This window comes from Hippichthys cyanospilos, chromosome 12, assembly GCF_059441005.1.
Source record: "Hippichthys cyanospilos isolate Australia breed blue-spotted pipefish chromosome 12, RoL_Hcya_1.0, whole genome shotgun sequence".
NCBI lineage: Eukaryota > Metazoa > Chordata > Actinopteri > Syngnathiformes > Syngnathidae > Hippichthys > Hippichthys cyanospilos.
The window spans coordinates 19,532,347-19,545,861 of NC_142380.1; the positions used below are offsets into that span (position 1 = coordinate 19,532,347).

The 13,515-nt window shown below is 39.6% G+C and overlaps 1 protein-coding gene across 2 annotated transcripts in view; it reads left to right on the forward strand.

The window, feature by feature from the left end:
• LOC148415237 (calmodulin-regulated spectrin-associated protein 2-like) overlaps positions 1–13,441 on the forward strand; it is a 61,250-nt gene extending 47,809 nt beyond the window's left edge. For both annotated transcript variants that reach the window (XM_088429013.1, XM_088429014.1), the window contains exons 15-21: positions 625–1,255; positions 1,611–1,747; positions 2,477–2,691; positions 2,767–2,866; positions 7,191–7,306; positions 7,389–7,507; positions 8,440–13,441. In XM_088429013.1, coding sequence (XP_088285139.1) covers positions 625–1,255; positions 1,611–1,747; positions 2,477–2,691; positions 2,767–2,866; positions 7,191–7,306; positions 7,389–7,507; positions 8,440–8,739 — 1,618 coding nt within the window. In that variant the 3' untranslated portion in view covers positions 8,740–13,441. The remainder of the gene's footprint in view (positions 1–624; positions 1,256–1,610; positions 1,748–2,476; positions 2,692–2,766; positions 2,867–7,190; positions 7,307–7,388; positions 7,508–8,439) is intronic.
• The last annotated feature ends 74 nt before the right edge of the window (positions 13,442–13,515 follow it).

A 13,515-nucleotide genomic window follows, 5' to 3' on the forward strand; every position in this document is an offset into this window, starting at 1 on the left:
AGTCAGAATAAAGTCCTCTGAGTCAATCTGAAAATAAAACCCCCCAAATTCTCTCGAAAGTCAAAATCCTGAAAAAGTCAATTTTGTTTTCAACAAAATCTTAAAAATAGGGTTAATTAACAAACATTTACTCTGCTGAAAAAATACAAAAACTTGTTCTGTCCTTTGTCAAAATTTAAGAGTTTTACTTTCATTTGCATAGAAACACTACTCAATGAAATTTTTATTCTGTTCACGTCTTCACACAGACTTACATTCCACACAATAGAGCAAATAATAAAGTAGGCAATAAAAAATGCATGCAAAAAAAGAGTAAAAAAGTTTCTAATTACAGTAAATACAAGGGGTCAGCTTGTTGACTAATATCTGAAAGAAACCAGTCTTGGTGTCTTGTTTATTAATAAAAAAAATAAAAACAAAAGAAAAGAAGTGCTCCTTACCTTGAACAGACAGTATTTGCGGTCAAAAAAATCTTGATTTTTAAAAACCATGGTCAACAGTTGAAAAGTTGTAGTTGATACAACAATAATTTAGGTGGCATTTAGCCGACAACTAAAACCAAACTGTTTGGAGAATTGGTTATGTTCTCAGGCTTTCAAATCCTTGTGTGTTTGTGGTCCGCAGGCAGCTCCGTCAATTGCGTAGCAGCAGTGTCACTGGCCGAGCATCAGCCCGAGGCTCGCTGGGGTCCCTGTCCCCCATTTTGTCCTCAGTCGGCTCTGCCAATCCCATCATTCGTCCCTCTGCTGGCCTCAAGCGACGGCCTGCTTCCTTCCACGCCAGGACACCTCGGACGCCACGGCCCACCGACCTGAAGATCACGCCCATCAACCGAATGCTCAACACGCCCACCTCGGTGGACAGCTTACCCAGACTGCGGCGCTTCACCAACAGCCAAACGCACACCAGCTCCTTTTCGTACCTGAGTCCTGACGAGGATTCCGGGAAGCGCAAGGGCCTAGAAACTAAGGAGGGCAAGGAAGAGTTGATGGAGAAAAATTGTGTAGCAACTCCTCAGCCTCCCACAACCAAAGAGAAAGGAGGCGGCCCAGTAGAACCAAGCAATGAAAAGTCACAGACATCAGAGGTCTTGTCTCAGCCCACGACTGAGATCCAAGGAAACAAATACCCTCAGGACAAGCGAAAACTAGTTGAAGTGACGCTGTCGGGACACTGGCCTCGCGAAAGCCAAGCTCAGGAGATCGCTGGAGAAACTGGAGATGACCAGAAGATGTGCTGTGGCTTCTTCTTCAAGGTGAGGACATTATTTACACCTGGGGTGGGCAATTTGAGGACCAGCGTCCTGCATGTTTCCCACTTCTCTTACTCAGAGGCATTTGGTACAAATGATAAGGATCATTTTCAAGCTCATGTTGATGAGCTAAACAGCTTGCATGCTGAAAATGAGTATTGGATCCAATGGTGACCATCCTTCTTGAATACTAAAACTGGTATTGGCCCTGGAAAAGCTATACCAGTCTGTAACTAGGACGGATAGGGTTTCATCGTTTTGAGATGTTCATCCATACTTTTGTGAATTTCCCTGAAATTTGGTCAAATGCTAATCTCGGAAGCATTTTTGATGTCAATGCTGATGATGTTTTTCCAAGGATGATGCAAAAGGCGAAGAGGACATGGCAGCAAAGAAAGCAGCGCTGCTGGAGAAGAGGCTGAGGAGGGAAAAGGAGGGACAGGAGAAGAAGCAACAGCAGGAGCTGGAGCAAGAGCAGAAGAAGGAGGCTGCACGGTCCGTCTCTTTCATTTTGTTCAAATTTACTGGTAAAGCCTCAACTTCCCAAGCGTTATGGCACATAATGTATTTTAAACTAGAAAAATCACATGCCACCTTTTAAAAACGCCATTAAACATTAAAACCCATGTTAAAAAAAACATCCAATAATTTTTGGATCAGATAAGTCATATTTGGATCCTTTCTAATCGCTGGTTTAATCAATGTCTCACGGCGGTACATTATTTTGATCATTGTTAGGTCATTTTCTTCCACTGCATCCCAGTCAGTGTTTTAGCCAAGGATGGCACACTTCTGCTAGTGTGATAACTAAATGGTCGTGGCATGTTGAACCTTGACATGGTGTCACCACCTGGGTGAAATTTCAGCCCCCTACTATCTTCTTGCAATGAATTCCTTTTTATTGCAAAATGCCTTTGATGTAAAGATCAAATAACTGCACAAGGGATAAAGGGATAGTGTGTAAGATTCAGACCGTTTTGCGTTACGGGCAGTAGGAGGTGCTGTAGGTGCTGCATTTACCATTGTCCGTAGCTATAACAAACATGGCCGCCTCCGGAGAAGTGCCGCAGTACAATTTAATGATAACTAGACCTATTATTCTATTTAAAACATACTGTTGGTCATTAAGAACACATTCATTTGCAAGTTTTTGAAATTTACAATCATTTAATTTATTCCTTTTTAAATAAACACAGTCTAAATCTCAGCATTCCTGACCAGCAGGTTGAAAGCAGCGGAGGATCAACAGAAGAGGGACGAGGAGAGAGAACGGCGAGAATATATCAAAAATGAGTACCTGAGAAGAAAGCAGCTCAAGCTGATGGAGGACTTGGATCAGGTTGTCAGGCCTCGATGCGGAAGTCTCAAAAAGAAGCCCCGCCCCAAATCCATCCACAGGGATGTCATGGAGTCCTCCGTGCCCCCTGCAAGATCAACAGGTGGGTGAAATGCCATTGTCATGCAACGCGTTATTTCAAACGGTGCTTAGCCTGTGTGATGTCATTGTGGCAAAGGTGTGCGTTCTCGAGGCTATTCAGTGTCCAGTGTTTCTTTGGCTTCTCTCAATCTGACTGATAACGAGAGCAATCATCAAAACAACAAGAACTACTACAGGTAAGGCCCTTTCCTCACTCTCTCATCTGTCAATATTTTTCTCATCTGATCATGGTTTTACTTCACATATACTGTATATAGTGGTGGGCCGTGACTTTCACACGTACGCCTTCTGTGATGTCAGACTCTCGAATAAATACCATGCGCACACGTACGCATTACTGGGCTACACAGGCTATTTTCCAGAGCTTTTAAACATCAATAAACCCACATCAGTCATTAAAACTTGTCATTATACGTGATTCTGTCAAAACTTTAAAAAAATAATAATAAAAAAAAAATCCACGAAATTTTATGAAGTCAAAATTACAAATCACAGTTTAATATAAGAAGAACATCATTTTATTTCTTTACTCTTGAATGAATATGAACGGAATAAAATAACACAAACATATAAAAAATGAAACAATATATAAAGAAAAGGCTTGCACTCACCAAAACAAATGGGGGTCACAATCGATCATTCTTTTCAATATCTCGCGATTCTTCTTGACCTCTTCATGCTCAAGCTTTCTCTTTGCACTGAGATGTACAGTGTATCCACTCTGGTGTTCCCAAAAGTTTTTTAAAGCACCATAGCACTTTGAGGAGCTCTCTTTAACTTCAAACTGAAATCTACAACACTGCATATCCACTCTGTGTCACAAGAAGTTTTTAAAAGCACCGAAGCGCATTGAGGAGCTCTCTTTACCTTCGAACTGAGAAGTACAATACTTTATATCCACTCGGGTGTTCCAAAGAAGTTTTGAAAAGCACCGTATGCGTGTGTCCAGCTGTCCAGACACTGCGGTCAAGCCGTCCCACTCTCGCGAAAAGGAAGTCAAATGAGCCGCATCTCACATCTTATTTACTCGGAATTACGGTAAAAGGCTGTCAACGAGAGGCGCTCATCACTTTCAAAGTAAAAGATGTCCGCTTTGCCAACATGGACGTGAAAACTTTGGGTTAAAAATGACTTTAATAAATGTGTCTGTTGTAACGCAACGTATTGACTTATGAAAAAAAACATCAACAATAATGTCGATCTTGGGACAAAATTAATTAAAGAGTTTCAAATAATTATTTTTGTTAGTTTTTATGATTAAAAAGGATCCCAATGGTCACATAAGATGAATCCTGGAGAAGCCTAACTAAGTACAGGTCCCTCAGAAATGCAAGCTACGATGTTACGATAGCTAAAGCATTTTTTTTAATGATTTTTTAAAATATGTAATAAATTGACAGTTGAATGTGTCATTTTCAGGGATCACTTATTTTGAAATGCCACATCAGATTTTCATGGGACCCCATTGGGGAACCCCTGGGGTGCTTTTGTATCCCCCAGACCAGGTGTGGTGTTACGATACCTAAAGATATTTTTTAAATGTTTTTCGTCGTCGTGATACCATTGGGATCCCTTTTAATCATAAAAAACAAATAAAAATAATTATTTGAAGCTCTTTAATTTATTTTGTCCCAAGATTGAAATTACTGTTGACATTTTTTTCATAAGTCGATATGTTGCGTTATAACAGACACATAAGTTAAAAGTCATTTTTAACTTGATGTTTTCACGTCCATGTAGGCAAAGCGGACATCTTTTACTTTGAAAGTGACAAGCGCCTCTCGTAGACGGCCTTTTACCGTAATGCCAAATAAATAAAATGTGAGGTGCGGCTCATTTGACTTCCTTTTCACCAGAGTGGGACAGCTTGACCGCAGTGTCCAGACAATGTCTCGTTGCTTCTTGGTTAAACAATTGAGGTTTGCAAATCCAGTGTAGCTCCAAATACCAAATCAATCCTTTGTAAACAAAAGGCATTCTCAGCAGAAGTATTTGCCAGGGTTAGCTCACGCCCCTGGTAGCCCAGTCAGAAATATGGCCAAGTCGGGCCAGATTAGCTAATACAGTAGCTACGCTACGCCTCTAGCCAAAGCCAACACCATGTAGTTTGCTTGTTGAGCAATGCATCACCTTCCTGCAGTGACGTTGATGCGACCCTGGCAACAAGCTGAATTCTAATTGGCTGAAAACTCCAACTTAAAACTACATCACTAGAAGGAGTGTAACCAAATGGATATAATATGACACGAAAAGAACAGAATATGGAGAATAATTTTATAAATAAAAAAATATGTATCGGTATCATATATTTATTTAGTACAAATGAATTTGAAATGGAATGGACTTTCATTATAGTTATTATAATTATTATAGTTTATCATGATAATGATGTCAGGTTATGTTAGGTCAGCAGAGAAGCCCTTGCTGGCCCTGACGGCCCACCACTGCATATATACCATATACTGAAGGCCCCCGGATTCGGAGATTAATCCGTTCCGCGGTTGGGTTCACAAGGCGAATTCGCCGTATAGCGGGCCATCCAAACCTATGTTAAATAGCTAATGCGTTTAGAACCCCAGGTAAAAACATCAAAGTTGTACATACATATTAAAAATTGGTATCAAAATAGAAAGAAATTTGTTTACCTGTGAGTAGCGCTTGTTATGGCCATATTCCCTAGTAAGGGTAGCCTAGGCTAGGCTTGCTTCGTATTTCTTGATTATATCCAGCTTCGTTTCCAAATAAATCATACTTCTCTCTTTAACATCACTAGCAATCTTGGGACCCATGGCTGACCCCTTCAAGTTTGAATTAACCAGTAAAATGCACCATAAATATGATTTTGTAACCACTCGCGATAGAACAAAGCTTTACCATTCCACCATTTTGAAACGAGTGAGGCTGACCAATAGCAGACCAGCATTGTAGTGACGCGTGGCAGGAAAGAAGTTTGACGGCAACAGACAATATGTGCAGTTACCTAAAAACGCCTGCAGATGGAGAGAAAACAACACAAATACAGCCAACCCCCTATGGTCATTAAAGTTATTTTTGTCGCAAAGTGGGGAAAATACCTCAAAGAGGGGACGAAAAAACTCAGTATTCCACATCACAACATGAAAAAAACTTAAGCCAGGGACGTTGGAACTCAGGGGTCCACTATATATAAAGGATTTATTTACCTTTAAATGAAGTGACGAGCTTGTTGTGGCGATATAGTGAGGGTAGCCTAGCTTAGCCTTCTTTGTATTTCTTGATTATCTCCAGCTTCGTTTCTATATAAATCATTTTCTTACTGCTATCCTAAACATCACTAGCAATCTTGGGACCAATGGCTAACCAATTAAAGTTTGAATTAAGCACTAAAATGCACAATAAATGCCACATTGAAAGCACTCTCAAATGAGGGCAAGCCTTTAGGCAGACATCTTTGTGACCCCGTCTGCCAACAAATAGCAGACCAGCATCTTTGTGACCTCCGTGACGCCGACCAGTAGTAGACCAGTATCTTAGGGAGTCCTGACTCCGACCAATAGCAGACCAGCGTTGTAGTGACATTAGCGGTGACGTGTGTAGTGAAGTATAAGCGCGTTGCCCCTAGTAGACACTCGCACACACTGACCGCCATGTTTGAGGTGTCGTGAGGCAAAAATAATGGCGTAAAGAGGGGACAAAAAAACATCGCGGTCCACGTTGTAAGGTGAAAAAACGTAAGACAGGGACGTCGTAAACCGGGGGCTCTCTATACTTCATTATATTTTTTAAAAATTCAGATTTATCTTGTGATCAAAATGATCCTACTACACATTCACCCGCCACAACATGAACTATAACTGTTAAAGCTAACAATCAATGGTTTTTCTTTAACATGGGGCTAAATATGTCATATGGGTGGCTTATCTATGTCCATGTTTTATACAGTTTTATTGTTTTATAGTCTCATTTCCCTCTAGTGCATGCTTCCTTCAGAGGCAGTAAAGTAGCCCCTTCTCATTATCCCTTTTTTAAACTCCCCGAAAGGAAAAAAAGGGAAGATCAGTAGGCATGCTAATTTTTCAACAGGAGCTGTGGTTTACTGAAGTTGCTAGTTGTCTCGTGTCAGTTCAGCTTTTTTTTCTTTCTAGCTATCTAGCTAGCCTTCTTCTTTTCTTTTTCTTTCTAGCTATCGAACTAGATGTTGAGCTAGCTTTTTTCTCTTTCATTTTCTTTCTTCTTTCATTCCCTTCTTCCACCCTCCCTTCTTTTCTCTCCATCCCTCCATCCCTTCCTTCCTTCCATCCTTCAATGCTGTCTCAATTTCCAGCTGTTGGTTCAGCTCAGCCATGATGGCATGGCTGAGATTTGCTTTGCTTGGCTGAACAAGTTGTCCAGCTTTTTAGGAATCTGTGGTGCAAAACACACAGGTCAATTCCCATCACATTTTCCTTGTCTGTGCCCTGTGCCTGATTGTAACCCGCATATTACTTGCCTCAATCTTCATCTGTTTGTGGCTATCTGCAGACCAGACTCTGCCGAGGGTTTCTCTTTGTGCCTCTCTGCTGGTAGTCGTAATGGGGAGAAGGACTGGGAAAACGATTCAACCACTTCCTCCACTCCGTCCAACATGGAGTACACAGGTATTCGCTGTTACGTCTGAACACTTTATGGCACGGTTACTTGGGTTCTTTGTGAACTTGAGTCTCTGCTTTTGCCAACCAGGACCCAAACTATACAAGGAGCCAAGTGCCAAGTCCAACAAGCACATCATTCAGAATGCCCTGGCCCACTGCTGCCTGGCTGGGAAGGTCAACGAAGGGCAGAAAAACAAGATCGTTGAAGTAAGTTGTATCACCTCTTTGGTGTGAATGCACCTAATTTACTTAATAAGCCAAAAATGTAATAGATATCCCCCCCCCCCCCCCCTTCCTTCAGAAAAATTGAAGGACCATTCCTTTACCAATTAATCGGCAAACATTCCAAATTCAAACTGCTGAGCTCATTCAGAACAACTTTTAAATATTTTTCATATTACCCAAATCTCACTTTTTTTGTATGATAATTATCAACACATGCATACAAACAATATACACAATACAGTATATAATAGCAACTGTAAGTTGCCTTATATTACAGGCCTACTTTTTATCCTCAGAAAAAAATACTAATTAACCTGGAGCCTACTGAGTCTTTTGCGCTAGTGAGACTCATCTTTGGTTAACTAATATACTCCCCTTCAGTGGCCAAGTCATGCACACCAGTAGGAGCCCCAATAAACTAATGAGTTTGAACTGAATTATTTACATTTTGTTTCAAGGTTTCCTCCAGAAAGCCCTCTAAGCCTGGTGTTCAGGGAATAGTTGAAAATATTTGTCACCTTGGAGTGTGGGTGGGGGTCAGGAAAAGCCTGGCGGGTTGCCAGCCATATAAAACACTTGGGGAAACTGTTGTTGTTAATGATCATGTTTTTCGTGAAGTAAAATATTATATTTTTTAATGGCAAAAGACAGTGTGAGAGATGAAATAAGTTTCACGTATTGGCACACAACAAATTCATCTGTGCATTTCCTCTAGTTTATCAAAATTCCCCAATTTTCTGTAAATTCATATATACTTTCCCTCTCCTTCCATATTTCTTGAGCCATTAAAACCTTTCAAATTTCTTCAACTTTACATTCCTTTATTTCAACAATTACAGCCGTCAGTTCTTTGTTGTTTAAAATTGCATTCCCTGCTTTTAAGCTCGTATCATGCAATGATATTTTTGGTGCAGAAAATAGAGAAATCCGAAGCCAACAACTTCCTGGTGTTGTTCCGTGACACGGGCTGCCAGTTCCGCTCGGTGTACGCCTATTGCCCTGAGACAGAGGAGATCACGCGACTGGCCGGCATCGGGCCCAAGACCATCACTGCCAAGATGATTGAGAGCCTCTACAAGTACAACTCAGACAGAAAGCAGTTCAGCCAGATTCCAGCCAAAACCATGTCGGCCAGCGTGGACGCCATCACCATTGCCAGCCATCTGTGGCATAACAAGAAGCAGGTCACACCCAAAAAGATGCATTTGAAATAGCGCCACACAGTCGGAATTTTTGGAATATGCAGAGTGTTTATTCAATATTCTTAGCAGCCATGTTAAGGTCCATGTGCTTTTGTCCTCACTATTAAGACAATTCAGCAAATTAGTAGACAGTCTGTCTTCAAAGTAACAATATTTACCACAATTTGCCTTTTGGCGGGTTATTTATTGATATATTTATTTTGCGGTAGACCTATTCAGACCTATATTTTTGTGCTCAAACCGAAGCCATATACAATAAAACTCCTCTACAATGTAACCTGCATGTGTAAAAATATTCCCAAAAAATCTTCATGCATTGAAGCCTTTCCCTCTTTCTTATTTGCCCCTACGAGGAAAAATCCACCTTTTGCATTATACGAAATGTTTTTCTCTGTATTTGCCTAACACGGAAAGTCACTATAGCAAAAACAAGCCTGTAGCAAAAGTCTAGCTTGGTTTATGCTTGACGCTCCAGGACGCATTTTTCAGTACTTTATAATCAGGGCGGCTGTCCCCCACAGTCAGAGTCTAGATGGCAGTAAATGGAGTCTACAGTATACAAACAACACCACCCTGTAACAGAGGTAGAGAATCCCAGTATATTATAACAATCCAAATTTTTCCAAGCATTTTTTTCTTAACAGACTCCTCATCTCTCCCTAACATGGTGCTCTTCAGAAGCTGTTTTCGGTATTTAGATCACAATAGTCCTTTTCAGCCGTATCATAAAGGCGTTTGTATCAGGGAACTTCCATAAGTAACAGTTTGTCTGCCATGTTTTCCGTTTGTAAACAAATTCCTGAAGGTACATGTTGCAGAAAATCTGGTTCGCGTGGAGGGGTGTGGTTGCTGAAATAACGTCATTTGACACATGGCGCTTGCGGACACGTCAAGCTTAAACCAATCTTAACGTTTGAACACAAGATAAAAGTGATGAAGATGAAAGATGGATGAAGCAAAGTGAAACACATTGTGCAAGAAATTGATGTAAGTATGAAAATAAATGCTTATTGTAGATTTGGCAATTTCTTTTATTTTCTTTTTTTTTTCCAATGTGGCCTAGTTGGATGGTTTTGTTTTTAACTCCAGTCAGATTGTATATTGCACAACATGTTTTTTATGTTTGTGTTGGAGACATAGATTTGCTATACTGAGTCGCCTGTTGTGAAAAATTTCTGGCTGCAAACATGATTTTGTTGTAGAGGAGTTCTACCGTAGCGTTTAAAAATGCTACTTTGATGCAATCTTGCCACATATTGGCGCCAATGATCTATATTTGCAAGGGCAGGAGTTTCCTTTAATCAGGCCGTAGCCTTGTCTAGTTGTTAAAATGACTTTGTGGCCTTGTGGCCACTATATGCAATTACAAAACTTTTTGGCTGACTACTTAGAAGACGATTCTTTCCACTTTGAACATTAGTAAGACAACTTGGGTATGCTAGTACAGTCATCCCTCATTTATTGCGATGGTTACGTTCCAAAAATAACACGCGCAAAGTGAAATCCGTGAAGTAGCCAGCTTTATTTTTTTTATTATTTTACAATGAATACTAAACTATAGAATAAAACCAAAAATCAAAACCTGTTTTAAAGCCCCAAATTTGTTGAAAACAATCATTATAATATAGTAATACAAAGTTGGAAACATTGTCACGCGCGTATTTCACAGTCCCAGCTATGCCTCTTCGTCCTTAACCCGCACCTTGTTATGAGTAATTGTTTCAGCTCTTTCTTTTTCTGAGCAAGAAGATTTTCATAAACGCATATGCCCGGACATTGAATTAAAGTGAAGCCTCATATATCATAACAATACACTTGAAATTTCAATTTATTACAAAAGAAATCTAGGTAAAACTCAGATTTCTAAACCTGCGCATTTCTTCGTTGCTGTCTGTGTGTCTACATAGTGTGTGCATTTGCTCTCGGCACGCTTACGAGTCACGTGATCGGCTTCCACAGACCAAGCTGTCAATCAATGTACTTACTAGCACGTTCGCACACGGCAGTTACAGGAGAGACACAGGAGAGACGAAAGCAAGCTTTTGGATCCTCTTGCCTTTTGTAATAAATTGACAAGTGAAAAACCAATACAGTTCAGCAGGGGTGTCCAAAGTCAGTCCTCGAGGGCCGCCGTCCATTTGAATCAGGTGTGTCAGGAAAAGAAATCTGGAAAACATGCAGGACAGCGGCCCTCGAGGACCGACTTTGAACACCCCTGCAGTACAGCGTCAATATTTTATTTCGATACAACAGCAAAGCCCCTGAGCCAATCAGGATTTAGAGCACAATGCGCTGTAAAAAATATCCACATTGTAAAAAATCCGTGAAGCAGCGAACCCGTGAAAGATGAACCGCGATACAGCGAGGGATTACTGTATTACAAATTCATGTTTCTAATGAGGCAAAATTATGCACAAGTGTACATCTGTATGCTAAAGCTGTTGATATAAACTATTACAGAGGTTCTCATTAGTATTATTATTACTACCGGTACTTTAATATTACTTTTTTTTTTTTTTTTTATGACAAGTACCCCCTAACAAATACAAAGCATTTTTGGATGGAAAAAAAAAAAAAGATTTGAAACACTACTGCATGATCCATATTAATAAACTTTGGAACTGCACTGGTATTTCTAGGCATATTTCATTCAGCAGTTCCAGAAGATTGCTGGATTAATTGCTAAAAAAATGCTTCACAAATGGCAATGTGTGTTCACATAAAACTTAACAAAATTTAACAAAATAAAGGCACACATTTTGACAAGGAGCCTCTACAGCACAAATTAGCAATACATTTAAATTGATATGTTCCAATTAAGTTGCTCCTAATTTAAAAAGTATTTACATTTTTGTTTTTCCTGTTAGGTCATTGAAAACATTTTAGATTTTCGGATACCTGAAGAAACCCTTGTAACATTTCATGTAGTGAATTGTTTTCATGTACCTCGATTTGAAAACAACTGAACTTACTAGGCTCTCATAATGTCACGAGTAATTCTGATTGGAGGTTCATGGCAACCCATCGTCAGTTTAACCTCCCCCATGATGCAGTTTTTGAACTAGTTCACCAAAGTTGTCCTTGCAGTGAGGACAACGATTATCCCAGTTGACTGCATGGACTATGAACTTGATATTACACTTAAGGAATAGCATTTACTAATATCCCTGACATCAGTTTATGGTCCATGCACTGTGTGCTTTTTGCCCTCACAAGACTCTTCAGCATGCAAGTAGAAAGATTGTCTTAGTAGTAACCCCCACTACCACCACCATCATCATCATATGACACTTCTGCACACTAGTAGGACAACCTTTCCAAGCTACTAGTGCAATCACATGTTACTTAGAGAAATCTGTGTGATACTGGTACCTATTATAATTTCTCTAGTAGTACTAGTATGGCACATCTGTCAACTAGTACACCAAAGTTGTCTTAGCAGTGAGGAGAAAGAGTGTACTCGTACATGGATGCCACAAATATGAATGAAATGCAAAAGCTTTCCACACTGGCAACGGTTTGGTTACTAAAATCACAACTGGAATCTGGAAGACAAAGGCGTTTCCCAGACACCAGTTAGGCTGTCATGTTACTCACGTGCCAAAGCAAGACAACAAAAAGAAAAACGAATCGGCAACAACGCCAAGCTGAAACTCTGAAGTGAATGTCCTGCTTCTTAAGGAGGCACGGCAGTTTCTTCATGTGTGGCCTTACTCTTGTTTTGTGATGTGTTTTTTTTTTTTTTTTGTCAGCATCAGTTTGGGTTCACATATGAAGCAGGCCATGCAAAGGGCCTGCCTGTCTGATCCGGGATCAGATTGAGGCAACTCGTACAGCTGTTGTTCCACAGTCATGGCTTTTTTTCTTTTTTTTTTTTGTATTTCAAGTGCCAAGAAAAGCTTTTGCCGCACCAAGTGATCATTTTGTGTATCGACATACACCAGTAAACATTCTTTTAATTTATTTCAGTTGCTGCTACATGTCTAACATAGTTTCATGGCAATTTTATCCAGAGCAACATATTATACTAAATGTCTTGAATTTATTTATATATACCGATAATTGCAAGTTCTCTTTAGGAGCTATTTGAATAGCATTTCTAATTTATCAACCATATGCATCATTCCCATGTGTTCATTTGGGGCCTATGATTATGTTGCTATTTTCTCAGTATTGTTACTAATTATTTTCTTTTATTGTAAAACTTAAAAAAAAAAAAGAAAACAAAGTGTGATCTATCAGCAGTATCACCGAGTGACAAAAATATGTCTTTCTGTAATGGAAACATGCCATCACAGTCTTGTCTTGTATTCTGACTGCTCATGTTTGGAAGTCTTTTTTTTTTTTTAACAATGGATATCAAGACTTTTCTCCCAGTTTTGTTACTTTCATTTTCTCCTTATCTTCAAGTATACATCATCCTTCAGCACTGTACAGATATATTTTGGCATACAGTAAAGTATTTTTTGTAACAGCATTTAACAGTAGGACTTGTATACTGAAGAAACGTTGACGGAGGTTTGAACAAATGGGCTGTAAGATGAAATGAGGGATGGTCATGTCGAAAGATCTTACAGACTCAAATAATGACATATCAATTCTATATTTTCCATTTTGTTGTTTTCGTTTGACTTATTATGCTCAACTAACTTGTACATTTGTTGTGTTTACCCCCTAGTCTGTGAGCTTTATTAAAATGCAGCAACTTTCAAGATTTCTTGTGTGTTATTTGCTCAATTTATGTCCTATTAATTTTAATTGTATTATTTATCTTTAGTTTGACTTGAA